The sequence below is a fragment of the Tauraco erythrolophus genome, chromosome 4, assembly GCF_009769465.1.
Source record: "Tauraco erythrolophus isolate bTauEry1 chromosome 4, bTauEry1.pri, whole genome shotgun sequence".
Taxonomy (NCBI): domain Eukaryota; kingdom Metazoa; phylum Chordata; class Aves; order Musophagiformes; family Musophagidae; genus Tauraco; species Tauraco erythrolophus.
Window position 1 is genome coordinate 33,546,948 of NC_141468.1, and position 25,292 is coordinate 33,572,239.

At 39.5% G+C, this 25,292-nt stretch overlaps 1 protein-coding gene across 2 annotated transcripts in view; it reads left to right on the forward strand.

The window, feature by feature from the left end:
- The window catches only part of PNPLA8 (patatin like domain 8, phospholipase A2), a 42,318-nt gene extending 28,345 nt beyond the window's left edge, over positions 1-13,973 (forward strand). For both annotated transcript variants that reach the window (XM_086610677.1, XM_086610675.1), the window contains exons 9-10: positions 10,836-11,031; positions 12,840-13,973. In XM_086610677.1, coding sequence (XP_086466803.1) covers positions 10,836-11,031; positions 12,840-13,114 — 471 coding nt within the window. In that variant the 3' untranslated portion in view covers positions 13,115-13,973. The remainder of the gene's footprint in view (positions 1-10,835; positions 11,032-12,839) is intronic.
- Positions 13,974-25,292: the final 11,319 nt, after the last annotated feature.

The window sequence follows — 25,292 nt, forward strand, 5'->3', positions numbered from 1 at the left end:
TCACCTGCTCTGATGTGGGGTCCTCCATGGGCTGCAGGTGGGGGTCTGCTCCACCGTTAATCTCTGTGGGTGGCAGGGTGGCTGCTGCCATCTCACCATGGGCTGCAGGGGAATCTCAGCTCTAGCACACCTCCTCCCACTCCATCTTCACTGGCCTTGATGTCTACACAATTGTTTCTCTTGCATCTCAGTCCTCTCTCTGATGCAGCTGAGCCAGGCCCAGCCAGCCCAATGCCCCTTGGCAGTCGTGGCGGGACGAACTCTGCCCAGCGGGCGCCCCAGGAGCAGGACACTTCAGGAGCTCTCCAAGCCATGCTTCTGCAGCCACCACCAGTTGAGTGGCAGTGGCCCAGTGCAGGCAAGTTGCCCACAGGGAAGCCTGGGGGGGTCACACCCCCTCACTCCACCTCCTCTCTTTTTACTGCAGACCCCGCATGGCACAGGTTTCTTGTCCCCTTCTTAAGTATGTCATTCACAGAGGCACTGCTGGGCTTGCCCTGGCTGGAGGTGGGTCCAGCTTGGAGCCAGGGAAGCTTCTAGCAGCTTCTTACCCCTCGCCTGCTACCAAAACCCCACCACAAACCCAAGACAGTTGCACACTATCAGCCTCACTTGTAATATTACAGGCAATTCATCGTTTGGGAAGCACAGTTAAAACACTATTTTGGTGATGTGTCCTGTTGTTCATTGCAGAATTCACGTGCACAGCTTGTGCTTTTAGTTCTTTCTTTTGATGTCTGCTATCTATCTGACAGAATACGAATTCAGTCATGTCTTGAGAGCTGCGGGTAATTTTCCGTGAATTAATGAGTCACTGGGATGAGTTAATAATTTAAGATAATCACCTAGCAGTCTACTTCAGCTGACCATTCATTCTAAAGAAATGTCAAGAGCAAACATGGCTAACGTAGGGTAAAATAATGTAAAATATATTATTAAATGTTTAACTTACAATAGCAATAGTATTGATAGCTCTCAGAAGCATTTAGCGTAACATTTGTGTGTGTGCAAATAATGTATTACAGCAGTGCTGATTTTTAGGAAAAAAATGATGAATACTGTATGGGAGAAGAAAGGAAGGAAGCTTTCCATTAAACTTTCAAACTTAATTAGGTTCTTTTTTTTTTTTACTTTATTTAATGTGATTCCAGTATAACATGTTCTATATTTGCAACTGGTGTAGTAGAAGTTCAAATGTAGCTAATGTACCTTCTGATGTTTTTTTAAACCATCAAAGACAGCAGTAATGGAAATTTTGATGTTAGTGTCATTCAATAATATAAATACAAATGCATTTAGTTTTCACTTTCTGCACATTTTCTAAAGAATTTTTCCATTATCCAGTTCAATTGGAATCCCTTTTTCAGTGCATAATTGAGCAGTTACTTGTCACAGTTCTAGAGTGTTTGTTTTTCTAGTATCTGAAGAGAAATGGTAATTTTGAGATGTGCTCATTACTTTGTGAGGCCAAGATGTGTATTTCAGGAATTTAAAGGAGCATCTCTGCCTCTCCTTAAGTAATGGAATTGATTCGTTCTGAAACTGTTAGAAATTTGGCGTATAGGAGGATTGCATTAATATCTGTCACCAGTTAAGGCCTCAGTTGGAATCCACGTGGTGCAGAATACATTATAAATTTTATGTAGACACCCAATAGCATCCCTATTAGCATGATTATGAAGCAAAGGTGAAGCCTGAAGAGCCAGCTGTATCCTGGGCTGCATCAAAGGAAGTGTGGCCAGCAGGTCGAGGGAGGTGATTCTGCCCCTCTACTCTGCTCTCGTGAGACCCCACCTGGAATACTGCGTTCAGCTCTGGAGTTCCTAACACAAGAATGACATGGAGCTGCTGGAGTGAGTCCAGAGGAGGGCCACGAAGATGATCCGAGGCCTGGAGCACCTCTCCTTTGAAGAAAGGCTGAGGGAGTTGGGGTTGTTCAGCTGGAGAAGAGAAGGCTCTGGGGAGACCTTTTAGAAACATTCCAGTATGTAAAGGGGGCCTATAGGAAAGCTGGAGAGGGACTTTTTACAAGAGCATGTAGTGATAGAACAAGGGACAACGGATTTAAACTGAAAGAGGGGAGATTTAGATTAGACATTAGGAAGAAACTCTTGACTCTGAGAGTGGTGATTCACTGGAACAGGTTGCCCAGAGAAGTTGTGGATGCCCCATCCCTGGAAGTGTTCAAGGTCAGGTTGGATGCGGCTTTGAGCAACCTGATTTACTGGAAAGTGTCCCTTCCCACGGCAGAGGTGTTGGAACTACATGATCTTTGAAGTCCCTTCACCCCAGAAGGCCAACCGCATCCTGGGATGTATCAAGAGAAGTGTGGTCAGCAGGTCAAGAGAGCTGATTCTTCCCCTTTACTCTGCTCTTGTGAGACCCCACCTCCAATACTGCGTCCGGTTCTGGTGTCCCCACCATAAGAGAGACATAGATCTGTTGGAGCATGTTCAGAGGAGGGCCACAAACATGATCCAGGGGCTGGAGCACCTCTGCTACGAGGACAGGTTGCGGGAGCTGGGATTGTTCAGCCTTGAAAAGAGAAGACTTCAGGAGGACCTAATAGCTGCCTTCCAATACCTGAAGGGAACTTACAGGAAGGCTGGGGAGGGTCTTTTTACAAGAGTGTCCACTGATAGGACAAGGGGAAATGGGTTTAAGTTGAAGGAGAACAGATTTAGATTAGATCTGAGGAAGAAATTCTTCAGTACGAGGGTGGTGAGACTTTGGAATAAATTGCCCAGAGAAGTTGTGCATGCCCCCTCTCTGGAGGTGTTCAAGGCCAGATTGGACAGAGCCTTGAGTAGCCTGGTCTAGTTGAGAGACGTCCCTGCCCATGACAGGGAGGTTGGATTAGATGATCTCTGAGGTCCCTTCCAGCCTATGCCATTCTATGATTCTATGATTCTGCATACTAACATTCTCATAATAGCACTGGGCGCGCAGTACCATGGGAGAGGACTAGGTCAGGATGACAATCTTGGAAGTTATCTGTATGCATAGATCTTACAGGCAGTAAAAGAACTGTCCTGTGTCTACTCTGTCTTCTACTCTGAGGACATTTGCTGCTACTTATGTAAATGTATTGAGCTGATTTTACAGAATGATTCGGTAAGGAGTACCCATTTTACTTATGGAGTAAATGTGTTTAGAGTAGTTATTTTAATTTTTCTAAAAGTAACCCCTTGTTATAGTGTAGCAACTCTTCAGACACCTCATTTTAAGCAATAAGCCTTATCCTTAATCTGCATATTTATTATATTTATGTTGACTTTAAACATAGAATTTAAAAAATACGTTTCAAAATTCCATTCATAATCTTAGTCTGTCTTGCCTGAGCCTGTGATAGCTTTGTACTAATTCTGTCTCCACTTTTTCACAAAGACAATGAAAGTAAACAACAGAAAAGTCTGTAAAAGTGAACTAAAATGCAAAGCATGTCTGCATAGGCAGTGAGGTGAAATGGTTACTATGGAGCCAAGAAACTCAGCTTCCAAATATCAGACTTGGCTTTCTGAAGTTATATATCATTCATCCCATGCTAGATTATTTTCTTCACAAAGTTTAACATCGTTTAAGTGAAACTGTGCAGCGCACAGGATGTTACACGGAACGGTTACAAGGCATGAGTTGAGTCTGACAAAATTAGGAAATGCAATGATATCCTGTGAGCGTACAGAGTATTCTAAACTTATTAGAAACAACTGCCCATGGTAAAGTACAGTTCAAATTGTTGTTTTTATTTTAATAATTTTAAATAACTGTTTCCAAACTGTTGATTTAAATATATGAGTGGTGACTTTATGCACGTTCACCATAATTATTTAAACAGGACAAGGTTTTCAGAAGGTCTTAGGCTACCAGGCTCCCAAGTGGTCTGGAGCACTTTCTTTGAGACTTCTCAATATGTTTTCTTTTTGATTGTAGAATTTTCCTCCATCTGTTTCATGTTTAACCAGGCCTTTCTTTATCCCTAGAACTGGGCAAGCAGGGTATCTTCATCAGAGAGTTTTCGTTGGAGCATATGCCTACAATAGGTGCATCTTTCCTACTTTAAATAATTTACGATCTGGTAGTAGAATCATGAGGGAGCCTTCCCTGACTATTTTGCAACTATCAAAAAACTTACAGAAAATATTAGCTACAGCTTTAGACTTCTGGCTAACGATCAGCAAGCCCTAAAAATATGCTTACAATTGCAAGGGGAATTTTTTTGAAAAATCTGTATGGAAAAAAATGTCATTGTATTCACTTGGGAATTAGCTGATAAAATATTAAACAAAACATAACAATTGAATGCTTACCACTTGGAAAGCCTTTGACAGAAGACTGGCAGTGATGCCCTGTCCCTGATTTTGCTGCTTTGCTGTCACTAACAAGCTTGAGTTTATATGTATTAAGCTCCATTTTAAGATTAATTTATTTGATTGCTTCCATTATTTTTATTAGAAATTTTAAAAAAAGCCTTCTTCCCTACTGTTACCTGCATGAGAACGTTAGGGAAGTTATACACCCTTTTTCAGCACTTACTTGCATTAACATTCCTACTATGGCCAGCAAATTAAGTTGACTCAAGTGTGGAGTGGTTTTGCAAAGTTCAGCAGATGAAGAAACATCTAATACTTGCCAGTGCAGTGACCATAGCAGCACAGAAGAATGCAGAAAGGAAGGGGTGACTCATATATGTTTGGGAAGTGAAAAAGAGAGCGTGCAATTAGATTGAGAACTACCTAAATGAGAAGAGATGGTGAAATGTAAGGAAGGCCAGACCACCAAAGAATGAGAGAATGAGGGATCTACTCTGGCTGTTTGCACAACACTAAGTCCTGGGTCAGAACTCGGGACAATTGCATGTTTTTCTGGACCTTGGTCAGCATTTTAGTAATTTGAAGAGTTCCTGTAGGTTACCCTTTCAGTTCCAGATTCCAAGGTATGAGTTTGCATTTTCCACAAGACTTAGACTAGACTGACAAAGCTCGATTTCTAATAAGAATTACTTTTAAAATGTAATTTCACTTTAACATCTATGATTCATATAGTATTTCTTTAAATAAAGTAGAACCTTGGGAAAACTGGAGGAGGACTGGACCTCAGGGGATTATCTGGTCCAGCCTCCTGTTCAGAGCGGGATTAACTTCAAAGTTGAGTCAGGTTGCTCAAGGCCTTGCCTGTTGAGTTTTGAAAATATCCAAGGATGGAGATTCCACAGCTTTTCTGGCTCTTACTCTGCACTTTTAGAGTCTGGCTGTGTCTTCACCCCCTTTAGGTGGTGGAAGACTGTGATTGATTCCTCCTTGGCTTTCTCTTTTTCCAGGTTAAGCAAACCCAGCTCCCTGCGTCTCTTCTTATATGTTACGTGCTTCAGGCCCCAAACCATCTTAGTGGTTCTTTACTGTACATATTCGAGTTTTTTAGTGCCTTTTAACTGGGTGTCCAAAACTGTACATAATATTCCAGTGTGACCTCATGGGTACTGACTAAAAGGGATAATCACTTCACTTGACCTACCAGTTTTGCTTTTAGCCCAAGTGTATGTTGATAATCTCGCAGTTTTAGCTAATGTACTGCTCATATTGTCTCTCTTTTTCAGTGTGCACACAGACTGTACCATACCATAGCAATATATCTGATAATATAGATGAAGGGAGGGACATCTGAAGACATTCCAGTCTGTCAAAAAGAAACTGATAAATTTAGTAGGAACTGAAGAGGTTTAGGGCTGCACGTAAAGTCAGCATTTCTTTGTAGAATTCAAATTGCATCTGAAGCTTATAGTATAATTTAAAGTATCACTTTATATCAGCAAGATTTTTACACCATTGTATGTGCTATAAAGATCCTTTTTTGTTTGCATGATTTTGTTTATATGAAGGCTTTTGGAGATCAGAATTATGCTATGCTGGTATGGATCTGTGAAATATATACTTTTTAATTATAACTAATGATCTGAAAATATATTCCATAAAATAGATACTGGGCACAAAGAATGCAACAATATTCCTACATTTTGAAGATTGCATCCTGTCAATGCATTTTGCACATCTTGCTAATGTTGGCGTTTGCTGATCACTATACTTAATTCTAAAATGCATTATTGTGTAAATACAATTTTATTCATGGAAATTCAGACACATGAAACTTCCCCACAGTCATTCCATAGAGTGTGTAGTGTCCCTAGTATACCTAGTTTCCCTAATCTTTTCAGTGGTGGTCATATTTTTCCCTATAGCACAGCACAACTATCCACTTCCCTGTATTTCTAAAAAGTATTTTACTAGTGTTTGCTTTTGTTTGTTCCCCAGCCATGAGTGTCTTTCAGTCCATGGCCTGAATCAATGCATTTAATTGTTTGGGATAAACTTTTTGCTTCTGGATTACTATTCTTGATTTGTCATTCTTCCCTCCTGCAGAAGCATGCTGGGAAGATCCTAATGCTACCATCATACTCACTGAAAAAATTAAATTTAAGATTTAGAGATAGGTGGATCAAAGACAAGAGATTGTACCAAGAAAACAGAACATTTGAAATTGAATGGACTCATAAAATTAATGAGTTTCTTCTGAAAATAGACACAAACAAGAATTCAGATTTTGGCTGACAGGCATCGCTGTGCTCATAGATCAGATAAATTTGCCTTGTTTACTGCCGGTTGTTTAACTGCACAAAACTTTAAAGTGGTGAGAAGGCTCATAGAAGCTATTATAGAAGGGGCAGCTGTTGTGTTAGTCACCGAGACATTCCATACTACTAGAAATCATTCAGTCTCTTGGTTATATTGCATTTTGATTAATGTATTTTTATAAACATCTTTTAAAAGCTGAGTACTCACAATAAAAATATTTTAACTGGTAAGTTATAAATAATTTAGATTAGTTTTCATAATATTACATAACTATAGAATAACTTCAGCAGAATCAGGGGAAAAAAGTGAAGATACCAAATTTACCAGTTCTCTAAAACAAATTGGCAGACTAAATACATAGGAAATCAGAGCAAGGATCAGTGAAGATTCTTATTATCTCAGCATATCTTATGTACAAAACTGCAAAGTCAATCACTTGGAATTATATTCCAGTGTCTTAAGGACAAGCGTGAAGAAGGATATGTCATGATTTCTTAAAATTACTTTTTAAAAAAATTAGACCTGGCTTTCATGTTTCTGTATTGGTAGTTTAATGTATTTCTTGGGAAGGACTTTTTGTCCAGTTTTATGAATATAGAGGAATTATTCAGAATCAGAAAGATTAGTTTCTAATTTTTAATCTTAGAACTGGAAAATTCTTTGTTGTTTACAGTTTTCTTAGAATTCATATACATGTGAAATCATTGCAACTCATTTTAAAACTTGTGAAATATTTTTCCACAGGAATTTCAGCCTCTGACGTAATTAGTTCTAAGGTATCTGGAGCTGCAGAATTAAATAAATTATTGTAGTATTTCCTTCATTGAGTCCTTAATAGTCCAATTTAACTAATAACGTTATTTACTGCTTCAGTAGTTGATCATTGTAAGCAAAAGAGCAACATGATGAACGTCTTTGTTTGAGAGAGTAAGCTGATTTGAAGCACAATATTGATCGGGATGTGGTCATTATCAACCATAATCTGTTTGGAGGGGAAGAAAAAAATTCAGCTGCCTTCCTTACTGAGTTCTGCTTCCAATTTTCAAAAAATGACATGTACCTATATAAACACCAGAAGTTATGTTAAAAGTGACTAAATTGCAAATTTTTAGGAATGGATATTTATGGTCACGTCGATAAACCTAAATTGGAGAATGTTTAAATATGGAAATCATTGCACAAAGCTGTTAGTTATCATCACAATGCATGTTTGGTATGTGTAGGTATGTGTGCTTTACCTTCCTTTGATTCTTTATTTGTCAATATGACAAAAATATTGTAGTATTCTAGTATTACATACCTCCTAACTTTTGATAACGCTGATTTTCCCATGCTTCGTGCTTTCCCATGAAGCAATCGTGTTTAATTAAATTATATTGACAAGATCAGTGGAAATTATTCAGTAAGCATGTTTTTAATCTAGGATTTAAAGAAAAAAGCACCACAAAGATAACTATTAAGATTTTAGATTAAGATTCATGGGGAATTATATCAAGGACAAAAACGTCCTTGTATTTAGTTCTCTGTGTAGAAACTGATTTAAACATAAGCAAAGGATAATAGGCGCTGAAGAGACCATTCATTTTGGCAGTGTTTTGAGCAAAGCAGACAGTATCCAGAAAGAGTTCAAAGAGCTTTTTGTAGGTTGAAATGAAAGCTTAATTAAAAAAAAAACTCAAAAAACTCAGCTCAGTAATCCTGTTTTTACTTATTTATTTAGCACAGCTGTAGTTAAAAGGAGTTTCTGTAAAATATTTATCAACTCCAAAACATTTTCGATGCTAAGGTATTCCTGAGTAGAGTTGCTTTTTTTTTTTGTATCGTTCTTGTAAGTTGATGGTCAGGTGTGGGGCTTTAGGATATAGGGAGCTCTTCCACAGTGCTTACATGTTTTCTTTGTATAGATTTTGAATGGCTATAAAGATCTTAATCTCTGCTATTGATAATGTTTTCAGCTTAAGTTTTGCCTTTATAACTGTTTTGGTTTTAAGGCATTCCCTGTATAGAAAGTACTATTGAATTTGAAGTCCAAAGTAATCTCTTCCTTAGTTGGAGTGACGATCATTTTACTTCCAAGAAAGTGCTGAACATACTTTTTGCTCGATCAAAATCTCTTTGTCTGAATGTTCTTCAGACTTATTGTCAGTCATACTGATTTTTACTAGTCCTTAACTTTTTTTATCCCAGCCTCATCACCTATGCTTTTGACATATTGCTAGCAAAAGATGTCTCTCCTCACTTCCAGGCTTACAAGAGTAGCCTTTGTTCCTATTGGTCTTAGGTCGAAATCTGATCTTCAGGCAACTTAAAGAAGCCTCATGTCATTCCTGTCTTTGGGAAGGGCGAGAAGAAAGCTCTGAGGAACTACAGGCTAGTTGGCCTCAGCTCAATCCCTCAGGAGGTGATGGAGGAAATCCTCCTGTAAAAGATGTCCAAAGTCATTAAGGACAAGAAGGTGATCATGAGTAGTCAGCATGGATTTACAAAGGGGAACTCATGGTTGACCAACCTGGTAGCCTTCTGCAGTGAGGTGACGAGCTTGCTGGACAAGTGGAAAGCAGTGGACATTATTTACCTCAGCTTTAGTAAAGCCTTTGACACTTATCTCCCATAGCATCATGAACAAGCTGACAAAGTGTGGGTAAGATAAGTAGGAAGCGAGATGGATTCCAAACTAGCTAGGTCCAGAGGGTTGGGAATCGGTGTCACAAAGTCCAGTTGGAAGCAGCTCACTAGAGGTGTACCCCAGTGGTCAAGACTGTGCACAATACTGTTTAAGGTCTTCATTAATGACCTGGATGATGGGATGGAGCGCACCCGCAGGAAGTTTGCAGATGGTATGAGCCTGGGAGGAATGGCTGGTATACCAGGTGGCTGGGCTGGAGAATTCTCGTGAAGTTCAACAAGGGGAAAGGCAGAGTAGGAAGGACCTGCGTCTGAGGAGGAATAACCCCATGCACTAACCCACACTGAGGACCAACTGGTTGTAAAGCAGCTTGGCAGAGAAGGACCTTGGGGTCCTGGTGGACTAGAAGCTGAACTTGAGCCAGCAATGCACCCTTGTGGCAAAAAAGGCCAACAGCATCCTGGACTATGTTATGAACAGTGTTGCCAGCAGGTCAAGGGAGGTGATCCTTCCTCTCTGCACTACTGAGGCCGCATCTGGAGTACTGTGTCCAGTTCCCCAGTACAAGAGAGACATGAGCATAGTGGAGCGAGTCCAGTGCAGGACTGCAAAGATGATTAAGGGACTGGAGCATCTCTCATATGAGGAGAGACTGAGACAGTGAGGACTGTTCAGCCTAGAGAAGAGAAGGCTCAGGGGCATCTCACCAATGTGTATGAATAAAGGATGGGAGGGAATGAAGATGAGGGAGCAGTACTTTTCCCAGCAGTGCCCACTGTCAGGACAAAAGACTGGCACAAATTAAGACACATGAAATTCCACCTGAATACAAGAAAATTTTTTACTGTGAAGGTGATCAAACACTGGAATAGGTTGCCTGGAGAGGTTTTGGAGTCTCCATTTTTGGAGATACTCTAAAACCCAACTGGACCTGGCCCTGGGCAATGTGCTCTAGGTGACTCTGCTTGAGCAGGGGAGTTGGACCAAAAAAACTGAGTAGGTCCCTTCCAACATAAATGATTCTTTGATTTCCCAAGTCTTAAATCTAGGCTAAGGCATTCTATGTAATGACTGTGCTTATAAAGTAGCTTTGACCAAGCTTAGCTCTTGTGATTATTTTTTGTTTGTTTGTTTTAGAATCTGCAGGTAGTGATGTTGATTTTGTTACAGAATGTATCTTTGCAATACCAGTAATAAACATTTTAGGATGCAGACTTTTTATTGTTTAAAGTCAACATGTGTATCTGTCTTACTTAAAAGTTCTTCAAAAGATGAAGTCTTAACTTCTTCACATATTCCAGTGAATGCTGCTGTTTCAGCCTACCTCTTCCATACAATGCTCACAACAGCAGAACTGACCACAGACCCAGGAGCTGCTCTGATGGTGTCCATAAGCCCAGGAAGCTTTCCTAGGCAGCTGCTGCATAGCACAGACAGAAGAGATGCACGAGAGAAGGAAATTAATGCTCGTTTGATCTAATTGATTCAGTATATCAGTGTTACTCTAGTTTAATTGATGCAGTTTCTTTTATGACCATATGTTACGTATAGTACTAACATTTGTATTTCTTTTTGATTTGCAGGATGGAGGTCTGCTTCTAAATAATCCTTCTGCTCTGGCAGTTCATGAGTGCAAGTGTCTTTGGCCAAACGTTCCATTGCAGTGTCTCATATCGCTGGGCACTGGTCGATACGAAAGTGAGGGGAAGACGAACCTCACGTACACCAGTTTGAAAGCCAAACTCACGAATGTTATCAGCAGTGCAACTGACACAGAAGGTTGGTGTCTTAAGACACATTTGTATTGCAACCGTTTTCAGGTTTTTATGTTTCTTAGAATTACAGTTTCAATCCAGAGAGCAATCTGCAACCTTCTGTCTTTCCCCTTCTCCTCTCTATCCGCCCCATTGAAACTACTTGAACATGTCTCTCTGTAACTCATTTTGTATAGCTGGTAGTTTAGTACCAGTATTAGAGGTTTTCTGGAGATGATAATGTAAACGTGTTTCTTACCCTTAACTCCATGTTCTTCATCTTCACTAAGTTGTTGCTGAGCTCTTTTAGTTTGACTTCTCAAGTGTTACTATTGACATAGGTATACTAGAGATAAAAGATACCTTAAAAATTCAAATGGCACTGATAATCCAACAGGATTTAGATAAAGCAGTATGTTTTTACTTGTGCTTCAGAATAAAGGCATATTCAGGAATTCATTTCAATAGAGAAATCATATTTTCTTATATTTTTTCCATAAACAGAAATGCTTAATAGTTAATATAGAACATCAGTTTTTAACAGCTTCAGAAAAAGTATTTTAGTTCAGTTCTTTTCTACATGTTTTTAACGTGTGCTTTTCCAAGGACTAGACTGTATCTGCCAGTGACTTCCATTGCTGTCAGGAGGAGCCAAGCATGTATTCCCATCCTAGGAACAGAGTTTATTTTGGAAAACATTGGAACTCTATCACTAGCAGATTACACCCATTTTGTTTTTATAAACTGGGAAAATACTGATATGCAGATGCTTTTTTTCCTCTTACAAAGGGAACCAATACTGTAAAAAGCTAGGGATCAACAAATACTTAACAGTCTTGATCCCTTGCTGCATCGTTTCTGTCAGCTATCATTAGTAAGAAGCAGCTACCTTTTTTGCACAATTGTGAAAAGGCAGTAGGAATTCTGGGAAGGAGAGGCATGCTGTCCACATGTCAAGGGAAGAAAAAGTTTCATTGCAGCAGAAAAATCAGGCAAGAATTTGATTGGGGAAAAGGAGGAAAGGAAAGTTTATTGTGGAGACCAAAGGAGAGGGAAATGGAAAGAGGGGAGAGCAGATTTGAGCAAATGAGAAGTTATATTATGAAGGAAAAAATGGAGAGTTTTAAATAGGGCAAGATAGGATGTGGTGAAACAGGAACAGAGACACAGCTTGAGGGATCAAGCAGAGAAGATTTCAGATTAACAGGAATATTTTGCTGTAGTCTTACCTATGATGGTTTTTTCACTTTAAAAATTTTATATAACAGTAAAAGAATGGGAAAGCACGGTAAGAATGCAAAGAAGATGGAAATAAAAGAGAATGAAAGATAAAAGAAGTAATGGAATTTAAAATATGTAAAAGGAGAGAGAGAATAGGTTATAAAAGAGAGGAAAAAGGAAGAGAGGAACATAAAAATATGTTACATAGCCAGTTTGTTATTGTACTAGTTAAATGAACTGTTACAATTTAACAGGAACATTTTAAATTAAATGAAGGTTAAATTCCAACCCCATATATATAGTAATATATATAAAAATAATTAGTTGCAGACAGAAGAATAAAAGATGAACCTTTTCCAGAGTAAACAGAGCTACAGGATCATAGAATCATAGAATGATTTGGGTTGGAAGGGACCTCAAAGATCATCTAGTTCCAACCCCCTTCTAATGAGAAAGGAGTTTTGATAAGGCAGGTGTGGAAAAATGTTTACTCAGCAAAGCAGCACATGCTTACACTTAACTGCCTCACTCCAGAGACTAGCTAAGAGACTGGAGGACAATTTGTCTGTCTGGTGTAAATGTAACTGTTTCCTTCATTTGTTTTCAATACAGAAGTTCACACCATGCTGGATGCACTGTTACCTCCGGATACTTATTTCAGATTTAACCCTCTTATGAATGAAGACATACCTCTGGATGAAAGCCGTAAAGAGAAACTCAATCAGCTGCAGACAGATGGGATTCGGTATTTAGAACGAAACGAAGAAAAACTGAGAAAAGCCGCAAAAATATTAACACAAGAAAAAACAACTTTGCAGAGACTTCAGGACTGGATAAGATTAAAGGCTGACATGTATGAAGGCCTTCCATTTTTTTCTAAGTTGTGAATATGTAATGCATGAAAGATCATAAATGTAAATCTTGTACCAGAAAATCCATTCAGTACTGTAAAGGAAGAGTGTTTATGAGGGGTAAAATGGCGTCTTTGGAAAGCTACCGGAATTCTGGAGGAAGCAATTCAGGATGGCTGTTTTGTGCACACTTACGTGATAAAAGGTTTTATCGTGTTAATTATTTTTTGAACCTCACAGATCTTACTGTTGCTCTACTTTGTTAAAGTTGGTAAAATTGAAAATTATGAAAACAATTGTGCTATGCATTTTTGGATGTATGTGCCATAATTATGGTGACAGTAAAACTTTATTTATCAACTACCAGGCTTATTCAAAATTAACAGAAAATAAATCCTCATTCACTTTAGTGTCGACAGTGGAACTGTTAGGCTCTTATATAGCCAATGAATTTAATAGAAATGTAATGTTCTTACAAAAACTTTGCCTGTGTTAATTGCACTTTTACATTTGAAAGATAACATTTAAATTCTTTTTTTATTTTCAGTGGATTTTGTACATAACAGTATTGAGAAAGATGTTTGGATGACTACAGATGGTATATTAAATTATCAAAATTAATGGATATTTTTAGGACTTGCTGCTTATTGTTTTTCTCAGGATAACTGCAGATTGGTTCATTTGTTATTTGAAAATAATCCCAAGTCCCAAAACTTTGCTTGAGCAACTATTCCTGTCACAGGATAAAGAAAATAAAATCTTGAAATAGTTCACTTGTTAAGTGAATTAGAAGCTTACTAGAGAAGCCTTGGTTTTGGATGCCAAACTTCAGCTGTCTCTAGTCAAGAAAAAATTAACAGTCGATACATGAAATAATAAATTACGCATTTTCTTTTGTCTTTTACCTTTCATATATAGAGATTACTAAGCTCTTACTATTCATTCCTTAGCAGCTTTTTGCTTGTGACAAGAAGGGTGGTGTAGTAAGCTACGATGATACAGTACCTCAGTGAAACAACATCTTTAACAACAGAAAGACACACATGAGTTCTTGGAAACAGTATGGCTGCAGTGACACGTGCGTTAGACACAGCTGCTGTCACAGGCTGGGCATGTACCCATGGATAAGATTGCTTGACAGGTTGCTTGGTGGTTTTGCCTCTCATAGACAGCTACAGTACATGAAAATAATTACTAGATAAAATGTGTGTTTTATGCAGTAGGCAAAATGCCCAGTTTCACCAAAAAACAGTGCATTCATCACTTTGCCTTTCAAGACTGATTACCTGCCATTGTATTATCTACTAAAAGTAACATTTAGTTTGATGGTCACCTTCTGTACTTGTCTTAAATCATTGAAAATGTCACTAGGCTGCCTTTAGAAAAGGAACTTTAAGGAATACAGCAGACATCCTTTGTTGTCTTAGTTGCTACTAGTATTCTGTGACTGTGCGAGAAAACATTTGATTTGGGCTGTTCTTTTTTTGATCTGACGTATTTTTAATTTTTACCCGTGCCATTTTACTCACGTATCCATACTTTTCTGGTGCTCCCTCAGTTCTCTGGCTTGTTTTTGCCGATGAATCTAGTAAGTGTCATTGGTGCATAAGCTGTAGCCTTCACGTTTTTTAAATTGTTCCCAATGCAAACAAATTCTAGGTGTGTAAGGCCTAAAGAAGCCTTTGTTATTCAGTGCATGAGGAAGCGAAAACAGGAGAAATGGAGAGAAAGGCTATAAAGCTACAGCAATTTAAAGATAAAAAGTGAAAGAATGTATAAACACAAGTAGTTCCTTGAACAGGGCAATAAAATTGCGAAAACAGAGTTTTACGATTTTCCAATTACTAAGAACTGAGTAAAAGAATAACAAGAAATCAAGACTTTCCCATTGGTGTGAGACAGTTTAAGCCTATTAAAAAAAAAAAAGTCAACATTGTTCTGATCAAGGCACCTTGTACAGAGTTGAGTTGAGTTGCCATCATCCTAAATCAAAATAGACAACACAGGATTGTCTCGTGTAACACCATCCATGATGTGCTTCTTCCCCTGGCTAAGAACAAAGTCACGGTATCACCCATAAGGCTATGAAAGGTGTTATTCTGAATTCATAAGCTTCCAGTCTTATCTTTTTGGGATAAGCATTTATTTAAGAAAACACCTGAAGTCCACAAAGTGGTAACATTTCTATTTGATTTTTATTCAAATAAAACCTGTGAGTGACTAATGTTCAGACAGTGGGCTAAGTGCATACACTGAGCCAGGCTTTGCAGGTGGAGTGTCGTTCTGTTTGCCATAATGCAGTGATTTTCCTTCACTGAGAAGTTCCCCAAGTACTCTCTACTCTTTTCACAGGTAAATTCAATGTTATACTAGAAATTGATTAGAGAATGTAAACCAGGAATGGTTTACCTGTCTTTTGAATGAGTACAGATTATCTCAAATTAGCTTTATTTAAATATCAGGTTATTTCTAGTTCTTTATGAGCTGCCTACAAAGCTTCCACTACAGCTCTGTTGAAAAAACAGTCGTTTTGTGTAGAACCTTGGCTTTCCTCATCCGCCTTCTAGAAGACTATGTTAAATATACTCTAGGCTGATGAATGCGGCTATTTGGCTGACTGTTGAGATCCCGTATTTAAGAAATTACAATATACTTGCTAAGACATCCGTGTTGTCTCCATGGTATTTGACATGGCCTTTCGAAGTGGGTTTACATAAATACATCTCATCAGCTCACAGGAGTGTGAAGGCAAGTGCCGTTTTGCCTTCAGAAGGGCACTTACAAAATGATACTTGCGGCTGGTTGCTTGCTCTCTGCAAAATCCCAGTGTGAGTAGCTTCTGCCCACAAACTAGGACATAAGAAGTGCATGGGCTTCATGTTAGACCTCTGTAAAGCTTAAAATTAATCTTTGGTTTGTATTAAAGAAACTCTAGTGCTGAGCAGCATAAATATTAATATTTGAGATAGAGCACGTGCATGTAAAGATACGTGACAGCAACAACGCTGGGTAAATCTCATGAAACAGTGGCTCAATCTTGTGAACAGAGAGGGTAAAAAAAAATCATAACTCTTAAACCGATGAGGTCAAGGCTACATATAATGAGCAAAAAGAAAAAATTATATTTAAATCAAGTTCATTCTATGAAAAGATTTTGATTCAGCTTAAATGTATTGGTAATTTTTTTACATATTGCTGTCTTTAGGAGAGGAAAAGAGGAGTTTATTTCAGCTAGGGCGAGATCTGGATTTGTAATTACACTGGTTTTCCTGGAAGCTACTCCTTTACCTTCATTCACCGTTTTTCCTCTTTATTGCTGTAACAATCTTTTTTCTTAGGAGTGGCTTTTAAAAGTACGCATGGAATTGAGCTGAGCTATAGAGTAATTAATTCAGACTGGTTTAGGGCGCTGTGTGTATAAATTCACAAGATGCGTGTATTGAATCCTTTCAAACGAAACTGTTTGATCCTCCGTGTTGCAAGTGCTGCACTGTCTATCAGGCACTAATTAGGAGTTTGCTCTCCCCTCTAAACCACTTTAAAATGTGCAGGTGCAACAGTTCTACCACTCTAGCTGCCATTAGTTTTTAGTTAGTTCAAAAACAATACTAGCAGTTTGCAAGGAATCCTGACTATTGTGGATGTGTTCCTACAGCACTGTATATAAAGTAAAACTATTTTCAGGAAGTTTATTGAGGCATTAGAGGTGGAATCCCACATGACACTTTAATAGAAGAAAATGGAATAAGAAGAACTGTAGAGGAATCAGGACTGGCTAAATAAGGAAAAAGAATTTTAAGGGAGTTTATTGATAAGCAGAGGGATTAGTGCTGGGTCAAATACTAGCATACTTTAATCATTTGGATGGCTTGAAGAACATAATTCACAGGTGAATCTAGGAGGGATCGTGAATATTTTGAACAACAGGACTTCAGTGCAGCATGGGTTTGAGAAGAAAATAGGCAAGAATGAAAAAAGTGCATCTGAAGAATAAAAATGTAAAATTAACAATGGGAGAAGGAATACTCTAATGCAGAACATCACATTAAAGGAATCCTGCTTTGAAGAAGTACCCTTGGGAATGCTGTGCAGTTATCCACTTAACAACCTGAAATTGAGTCAGCTACAAAAATAACTGTGTGTCAATGCACTAGAGAATTCCTTGGCCAGGAATACATGAGCAAACCAGAAAAAATGAGAAATCAATGTGAATTTTGAATCTAGAGTATGAAATCCCAAGAAGATAGTAATGCTTATGCATTCCAAGTTACTCGTAAATTCAGAGAACACAACAAGGTTTGTCTGCCTGGATGAGCATTCCCACTTGAAAAGGTACCAAGTTTGCATCCTGGAAAGAAAATCACGAAGTTCATGCTTTAGTTTAGAAAGTGGTAACGTCGAATCCTTGCAAAGTTGACATAATGTTCTTGGCCTGATTTTAAAAGGTGAAAAGAAAGAGTCCAGACCAGGAAATGAAAAGGTACAGACATAAAATAATCTCCCTTTATGCAAAGTCATCTCTTAGTTTCTAATTATCTACGCAGAAGGAGATCTTAATTGAAGGAGGTTTCGTTACCAAAGGAAAGAAAATAAAACATTTCAATGTTGAAGTGTGATCACTGATTTTAGGATATTTCCTGTCAGTGTGCATTCCAGCACTGATACGAAGATCCTGATTCTACTGCACAAGGCGCAGGCAGCAGCAGTTGAATATAATTATAGTTTTGGTCACTGCTATTAGAGAAAGAGATATTCAGACTAAAACAGATGCAAAGAAGGGCTGCCAAAGGGAAGATTAAGAGAGCATGGTCTGTTTCCTCTAACAAAACAAGGGCTGGAAGGAGGGTACACGCTGCTGTTTAAAAATACTTCAAGAAGGAAAAGATAGCAAGCTGAAGGACTACACTTGCATAAAACCAAAGGTGCTCAAACTGGCCAGAAATAAATTTAGCCAGAAAGTAAAAAGGTGCTAAAGCCCCAGGAGCAAGACCACAGAACAGCTATACAGAGAACCAACAGAGCAAAAGACACTGTTTCAGTATAAGTTTTAGAAACTGAGCTCATGAATGGAGTTCTGTAACGCACTATGAGAATGGCTACCTGTCTCCATAGCCAGCTGAATCCCTTCTAATCTATGCAGCAGAACTTGTTAACCCCTTAAATATAAGAGAATCCACAGGCTTATGGAAGCTTCTAACAGCTCCTTCTCATTAGGCCTAATAGATAAGGGTTATGTCTTGTTTTTGTTCCATCACATGCAGAGCATTTCATTTATTTTGCTTTCCCTGCCTAGCTGGTAAAGGGAGCTGATAGAGGCTGAAGTAATACAAGACACATGACAGGTGAAGGAAAAATCTGGTGTGCACTTACTACTCATTGGCACCATTAATTTTTCATCAGAGATTAAAATACTTACGTGCTGCTGGGTCAACAAATAGTGCTGATTTTCTTGCATTAAAAGACTGTTCTCAAAAAGACAAGTATTAAACACAGACATAATCTGTGGCAGGAGAGGCGGTGTTGAGGCTTCCTCTTTCGGCTTAAGGGCTGCACTCCCAGACACAGCTGTGAGATAAACCCGTAGTCTTTTACACTCAACTACATACGGCAAGAAGGCAAAGCTACTTTTTTTTTTTTTTCCTGCATTGTTGCCTAAACAGTGAGTCAAATTTTCAGACCTTGCAGAACCGTTCCATTTGAGGGACAGTTTGGTGCTAGAAGGAAGGTATATTCTTGGAGTACTCTTACTCATTTACAAAGAAAAATAAGCGTGCCGAATGACTCTTCCTCAAGATCCGTCGAAACAAGATGAGTAGGCTCTTTCTTTGCTCTGGCTGCACATCACTGAGGTGTGAACTCAAGGGGCTCCTGCCCCTGAGACACCTGTTCATGGCTCAGCCTCCTCGCTTCCAGCCTCCTCATTTCCATACCTGCAGTCTCGTATGCTCCTGGTGCGAACCAGTTAATTCCAGCATCCCACCTGCTCCAGTACTTTGCTGCCAGCCTTCACTGTTTGCAGCTACTTATATAATAAGAATGATTTTTTTTTTCAATTGTTCCTTCTTCAAGATTTAACAAGGACAATTCTATTATTTATTTTAACAAAATTGGCAGACTTCAGTAAGGGGGAACCATTAGCAATTTTCAGCATAATATACAAATTAAACAAGCATTGAAACACTCCTGTACTTATATCCCTGGAAATGCATGTTTAATCTTCGGTAGCAGTGTAATTTTGCTTTTTATTTACAATTTCATTGAATTTATTGGTTTCTCATAACAATATCATGAACGATTACTTCACCATATAGTTGCAATAGTCTAAAAAATACACAGTAGCGTTTTGAAATCTTTACCTTTCAGGAAGGAGCTGTAATACAGCATTTTCATGTATACCTCATTTGAATGTATTTTCAGGTAGGCAAGTTAGGCAGTCATGGAACGCTTCTAACAATGAAACAAGATGACCTACATTGTAAAGAACAAAAGCAGAAATGATGAAGAGTTTAAAAGCTGAGTAAGGAATATTTCCATCCTCCTACAAGGAAAGGCAGACATCTCAGGGACTGCTAAAAAATGTGGAGTCAAAGGACAAAACCATTGGCACTACTAAATCTGACTTCAAAGCATTACTTTAGAGTCTACTAAGACACAAGCATGTCGTAACTTCAAAATTTGAGCATTGCATCCTTTCTAGCTGGTTTATTTCTTGCTGAATATTAGATTTAAAACCATCAGCAAGTAGGTCTGAACAATACTTAGACAAATCTGGGTATGAATACAGTAGGAAAGACAATAATATTTCTGTAGCAGCCTGAGGTTTAAATAATTTGCACTAGATATGTCATAAATCCTTGGGAAGAGCTACAGATCAGTAGGAAAGCTTAGAAGAGATTGTCAGGAAGCAAGTGTGCTCTGGACAGTTGTTTATTGCATGCGTTCATATATATATATAAATGGTTGTGTTTATTAGAGATAGTAAAGAAAAAAGTAAGACAAAGTATTTCCAGCATGATGCTGTTCCTATATATTTTATGTCTGGCTTGTAGAGTGCATTCACTTCAGGTTGTCTTTGAGGAAAGGAAAGCTTTTCCTCATCTATTGTGCAGGGCTCAGCACACTGCAGCCTCTCAGGTAAACATCATCTCTTTTCAAACAAATACATTTATAACAGGCACATCATAATTCAACTTATAACAAATACTGTTAAAAAAAGAGATTCGTTTCCAGAACTGAATATATCCAGCACGTGTTAGATCAAAACTGAGGGGCTGCCACCATCTTTTGTCAGCGACTGGTATGAGTTGGTTGGAAAGTACCGTCCTTGTGGCACACTCAGAAAGCAGCGTTATTCCCACGCGGTTTCTGCTGCGTGGCCACTCGGTCACTCCACAAACGGCCCCTGCTGGAGTGGGACACCACGGCAGCCACACCCACACACGGGCAGCAATCAGTTGTTTGGCAGATACTCTCCTCCTCCACATTCGAGTTGCAGCCACTTCATATTAGCAGTCACTCTGACCAGTCAGGTCTTTACAAAATCACACCACACAGAAAAAGATACTTCTCTTTCCTTCTGGAGATAATAAGGAAGGAGAGTTAGATCATTATTACTGTCCAGGACACAATGACTTTGCTTTCCTCCCTCACAATAGCTACTTGTAAAGAAGCAGCTCTTGCAGTCAGGCCTCAGAAAACAATACTCCATGGTCACAATAGCCCACAGTCAGCTCAAAGTCACTAAAAGAACTGGAAAGGACTATTTCTCAGGTCCCCAAAATGCTGTGAAATATCTGATTTCCAGTTGGGCTTAGGCTGCCAAACCCTAAAGGCATTGCGAAAGACTGGCAGTGTCCAGAGATCCCTCTGCAGAAGGTCCCCATGGTTAAGTTCCGAATTGCAAAAGCACTTTGGAAGTGTGGAGTCCTCAGAACAAATAAACTCCAGCTGACAGTAGGTACCTTGTTCTGGTAACCTTTTCTATCAAAAGCATCCCTGACAGACCTTTTATCAAGTGCCCAGCTGACATATAGAGATGTTCATGAAGTGGGCAGAGAGTTATTCTTAGCAAGAAGCTGGTGCTAAGCCTTCTCCTTTCTGCCTGGAACAGTTCCTCAAAAGAAGACTCCCATGCCAACCTTTTGTCCCAGAGAAATCTACCGTACAATGAGACAACAAAGTTCTCAAGCTAGATTCAGTGTTGGGCTGAGGGGTGCCAGAGCAGGTTTTCTGGTGCATGAGGAAGAGAGCGTGTTTCCCGAACAAGCCAAAGCACAAGCATGGGTGCTGCTCTGCTAAACCTACAAACCACTTGTATGACTTTTGGTTGTCATCATGGGGTGACATGGGGATAGGCAGGCTGCTATTCCAAATGACAAGTTTTTTATCGTGTGAGAGGGCACTCTCTTGTTGGTGCTGGAAAAACAGAATTGGTCCCACTATGTGCCTGCACTGCCATGCTTTTACAGAGATGTGCTATCCACGTGAGCGAAAGCATGCGTCATGGAAGTGTCATGGAATATGTGCTGGCAGTCTCAAATCACTGCAGACCACATGAGGACGTGGTCTGAATGGTGGAAGAAGAGTCCTGTTCCTTGAGGAACATAGCCCCCAGCCGTCAGCTGGGTCTTTCTTCAGAGCCCCAAAGCATTATGGGTGCTGCCAGAGGCTTGCTAAAGGAAGACAATGAAGGAATCTGAAACTGCGCAGAGCAGACCCAAAGCCTGTAGAAAGCAGCTAACAGAACTTATAATTAGGTGCTCAGAAGTATGTACTCTGGGTATCATGACAGTTTCTGGACAGCTTTTCTTCCCTAGTTACCTAAAAAGAAACAAGAATAAAGAGCTTCTTCAGAAGCTAAGTCACCCTGTCAGACTGTATTTGTGAAAACAAACACATTGCATCTCATAAACCCCTTCTCCACGACAGTAAACAGCAGATTAGAAAATGATTGAATGCAGTTGATTTTCTAATCTGATGCAGACATGCTCGAGTAGCTTTATAGAGAGATATAGCACTGCAGCCTCCATTTAGCTGGAATTAAATAATACCTGCTACGGCTAGTCTGTATTTTAGCGTTAGCCTCTTGTCTGCAGTCACCTACTGTGAAGGTCAACAAATCAGATCCCAAAAGGCTCAACGTTAGTATCTTAGATCTGTGAGCTTTTATTCAGGTGTATGTGTCAGAGCTGTGTCTCTCTAATCTCTACGCATGTGTCTCTACCGTTACTAAAACAACATGGCACAGGAGATGGTGGCGAGTAGTCAGCTGTGCACTCAGCTGCATCTGCTCTTCCACATCTCTGCAAAGATGTCTAGGATTTCCTAGTTTTGCTCAGACAACATCTTGCCTTATTCTCATCGTGCTTTCAAGGTCTAGAACGACAGCGGTTATGAATCAAGGTCCAGGTTTACTTCCCTAGGGACAAAAGGTATGATAACATTTCTATATATGTTCCTACCTGAGTACTGCTTCAAGATCTTGCCTTTCTCTTTCCCAGAAAAGACCAATTTTTCCTATGTCATTGTTCCACATTCTGAAGAACTCTTTTTTTTTTCAGCTCAGCCTTGTGGACTTGTCGATGTGTGATTTGACTTCTGATGCCCCTGTACCTCTAATGCTATGTTCTAAAGTACTGTAATGATCACATGCCTCATTTTGAAACCTAATGCTGCTATTATAAACAATTGTTAAATGGCTTATAGAACAGTCTTTGTCCTCATCTATTTCTCTGTTTATTTCTGGACAAGAGTGTACTTGCCTAAGATAGGTCTCTTCATGTTACTTCTTCGACTTGTGCCACAGAACAAAGAATGATAAAAGTGTTACAGCAAAAAATGCAATAGCCTTGCCTCTCCTGCTCAAAAATGTCAGTGTTACAGCATTTCTAGACCTTTGAGCGGGGCACAAATGTTTTTCAGAACAACAGATGATTGGAGAAATGAGGAAATAATTATTATCTAGCTAAAAACCCAGAAGATCATAGATGGTTGCAAGAGATTGATTTTGGGTATGGTAGAAGGTTCCTCCCTAATCAAAACAACAAAAAATAACTTCAGAACATAAGTGGAGGTTAGCAGAAAACAAAGGTTGATGTCAAAGGTCAAAGTCTGATGTCATATATATGCCATGTTTTTGAAGAGAAATCTAGATGACGGATTAATTTATTTGGCTCGAAGGCACAGATTGAAACACTAACCTGCAACTTAATTTGTGTATTGATTACAGATATTCATATATCAAATATGCAAATTATTATTGAATGTGCTAAATAAAATGGTTATTTAAATACGTGAGGGAACTCAAGACTTCAAGCTGTTTCTGTGATCCATGGTAGTGGAAAATAATGAACAGGTGCATGCACACTTAAAGAAAAAACCTGGATGTATCCATACCCAGTTAAAAGTTCCCTGTAAGGAGTACAGGCGTTATCCTGGCTCCATTTTAGGGACTGTATTAGAGTAAAAAGTCAGGGAATCAGTCCTATAGATCCAGAGGTTTCCACCGCCTCTCCTAAGGTTGGTTGACCCACCTTGCCTCCAGCTGTGGGCATCAGAGTCCGCCAGCTACACCTGTGAGGGCCAGAACTAGCCTATGGACCACATTGCTAGTCACCAGTTGGGATTTACAGTGCCAAGGAGCAACAAAACTGCATGCTTTACCTTTTCGGGCTTGCTTCCACGCTGCCTTTATTATTAAAGAAATTAAAAATTCAGTTGGTATTAGTTTGAGTACACCAGGAAAACTTCTTTGCACCACTGTCGGTGACAAAATATTGCGTAGTCTGTGCTCTGTCACTTCAGCCATCTGATTTGAGGGCGTATAGCTGGTAACTATACTAATTCGCCTCTCCAAGTTTTCAAAATATTCAAGGGAATTCCCGAGTTGAGGAAACTGCTGGGCTCCTGCAGCAGTCAGCATCCCAGCAAGCAAAGAAGAGGGTTCCAGCACTGGAGGAGGTGAGTGATTATCCTTTAAACGTGAGCCATCCCCGAGCACTTTGGAAGGAGCGAGAGTAGTTACAGAATGAAAGACTGGCAATCTTAAGAACATGAATTGGAAAAGGGCTCACTTCCAGTGAGAGGAAAGTGTGAACACCAGGGATCATTGTGCTAGTTTTGTCTGGGGTAGAGTTAAAATTTTTTTCCATAGTAGCCGGTATGGGGCTCTGTTTTGGATTTGTGCTGGAAACAGTGTTGATAACACAGGGATGTTTTCGTTATTGCTGAGCAGTGCTTACGTAGACTCAAGGCCTTTTCTGCTCCTCACACCACCCCACCAGTGAGTAGGCTGGGGGGTGCAGAAGAATTTGGGAGGGAACACAGACGGGACAGCTGAACCCAACTGACCAAAGGGATATTCCATATCGGATGTCGTCATGCTCAGTATACAAAGCTGAGGGAAGAAGAAGGAAGGGGAGGCCATTTGGAGTGATGGCATTTGTCTTCCCAAGTAACTGTTACACATGATGGAGCCCTGCTTTCCTGGAGATGGCTGAACACCTGCCTCCCCATGGGAAGTAAGGAAGGAATTCCTTGTTTTGCTTTGCTTGCATGCGCGGCCTTTATTAAGCTGTCTTTATCTCCACCCATGAATTTTCTCATTTTTGCCCTTCTGATTGTCTCCCTCATCCCACAGGGAGGAGTGAGGGCGCAGCTGGGTGGGGCTGAGTTGCCGGCTGGGGTTAAACCACGACAATTACACATCATTAACTCAGGTTTTCCATGTATTTGAGTGACATACAGCACACAGATGAAAGATACCCAAACCTCATGATAATTGCTGTATGTGAGACTAGCTCTTCCAGCAAAGTGCAAATAGCGAGACAAAGACTCACTTCCAGTATTTTTCTCAGAAATTGTGTCACTCCCTTTCAGTTTGTGAAAGGAAAATTATATGCTCTTGCTGGAAAAGCATGGAAAAATAACGAAGCTTAGGGATGATGTGGCAAAGGGCAGGGGGTTACGGGAGATGAGGCAGAAGAGGACCTAGTGAAGCATTTGGTTGCTTCACTGAGAAGTGCTATGCCAGTACACCATGAATTGAAAATGATCAAACAAAACACAAAAACACAGGCAGAAGCTCATCTGCTAGAGACAGAATGGTGAAACTAAATAGATCTGCTTATGGTTTCTATCTTTCTTGTATCTAATCCAACGAGGGCAGATTTTGACTAGATATAAGGAAGAAATTCTTCACTCTGAGGGTGGTGAG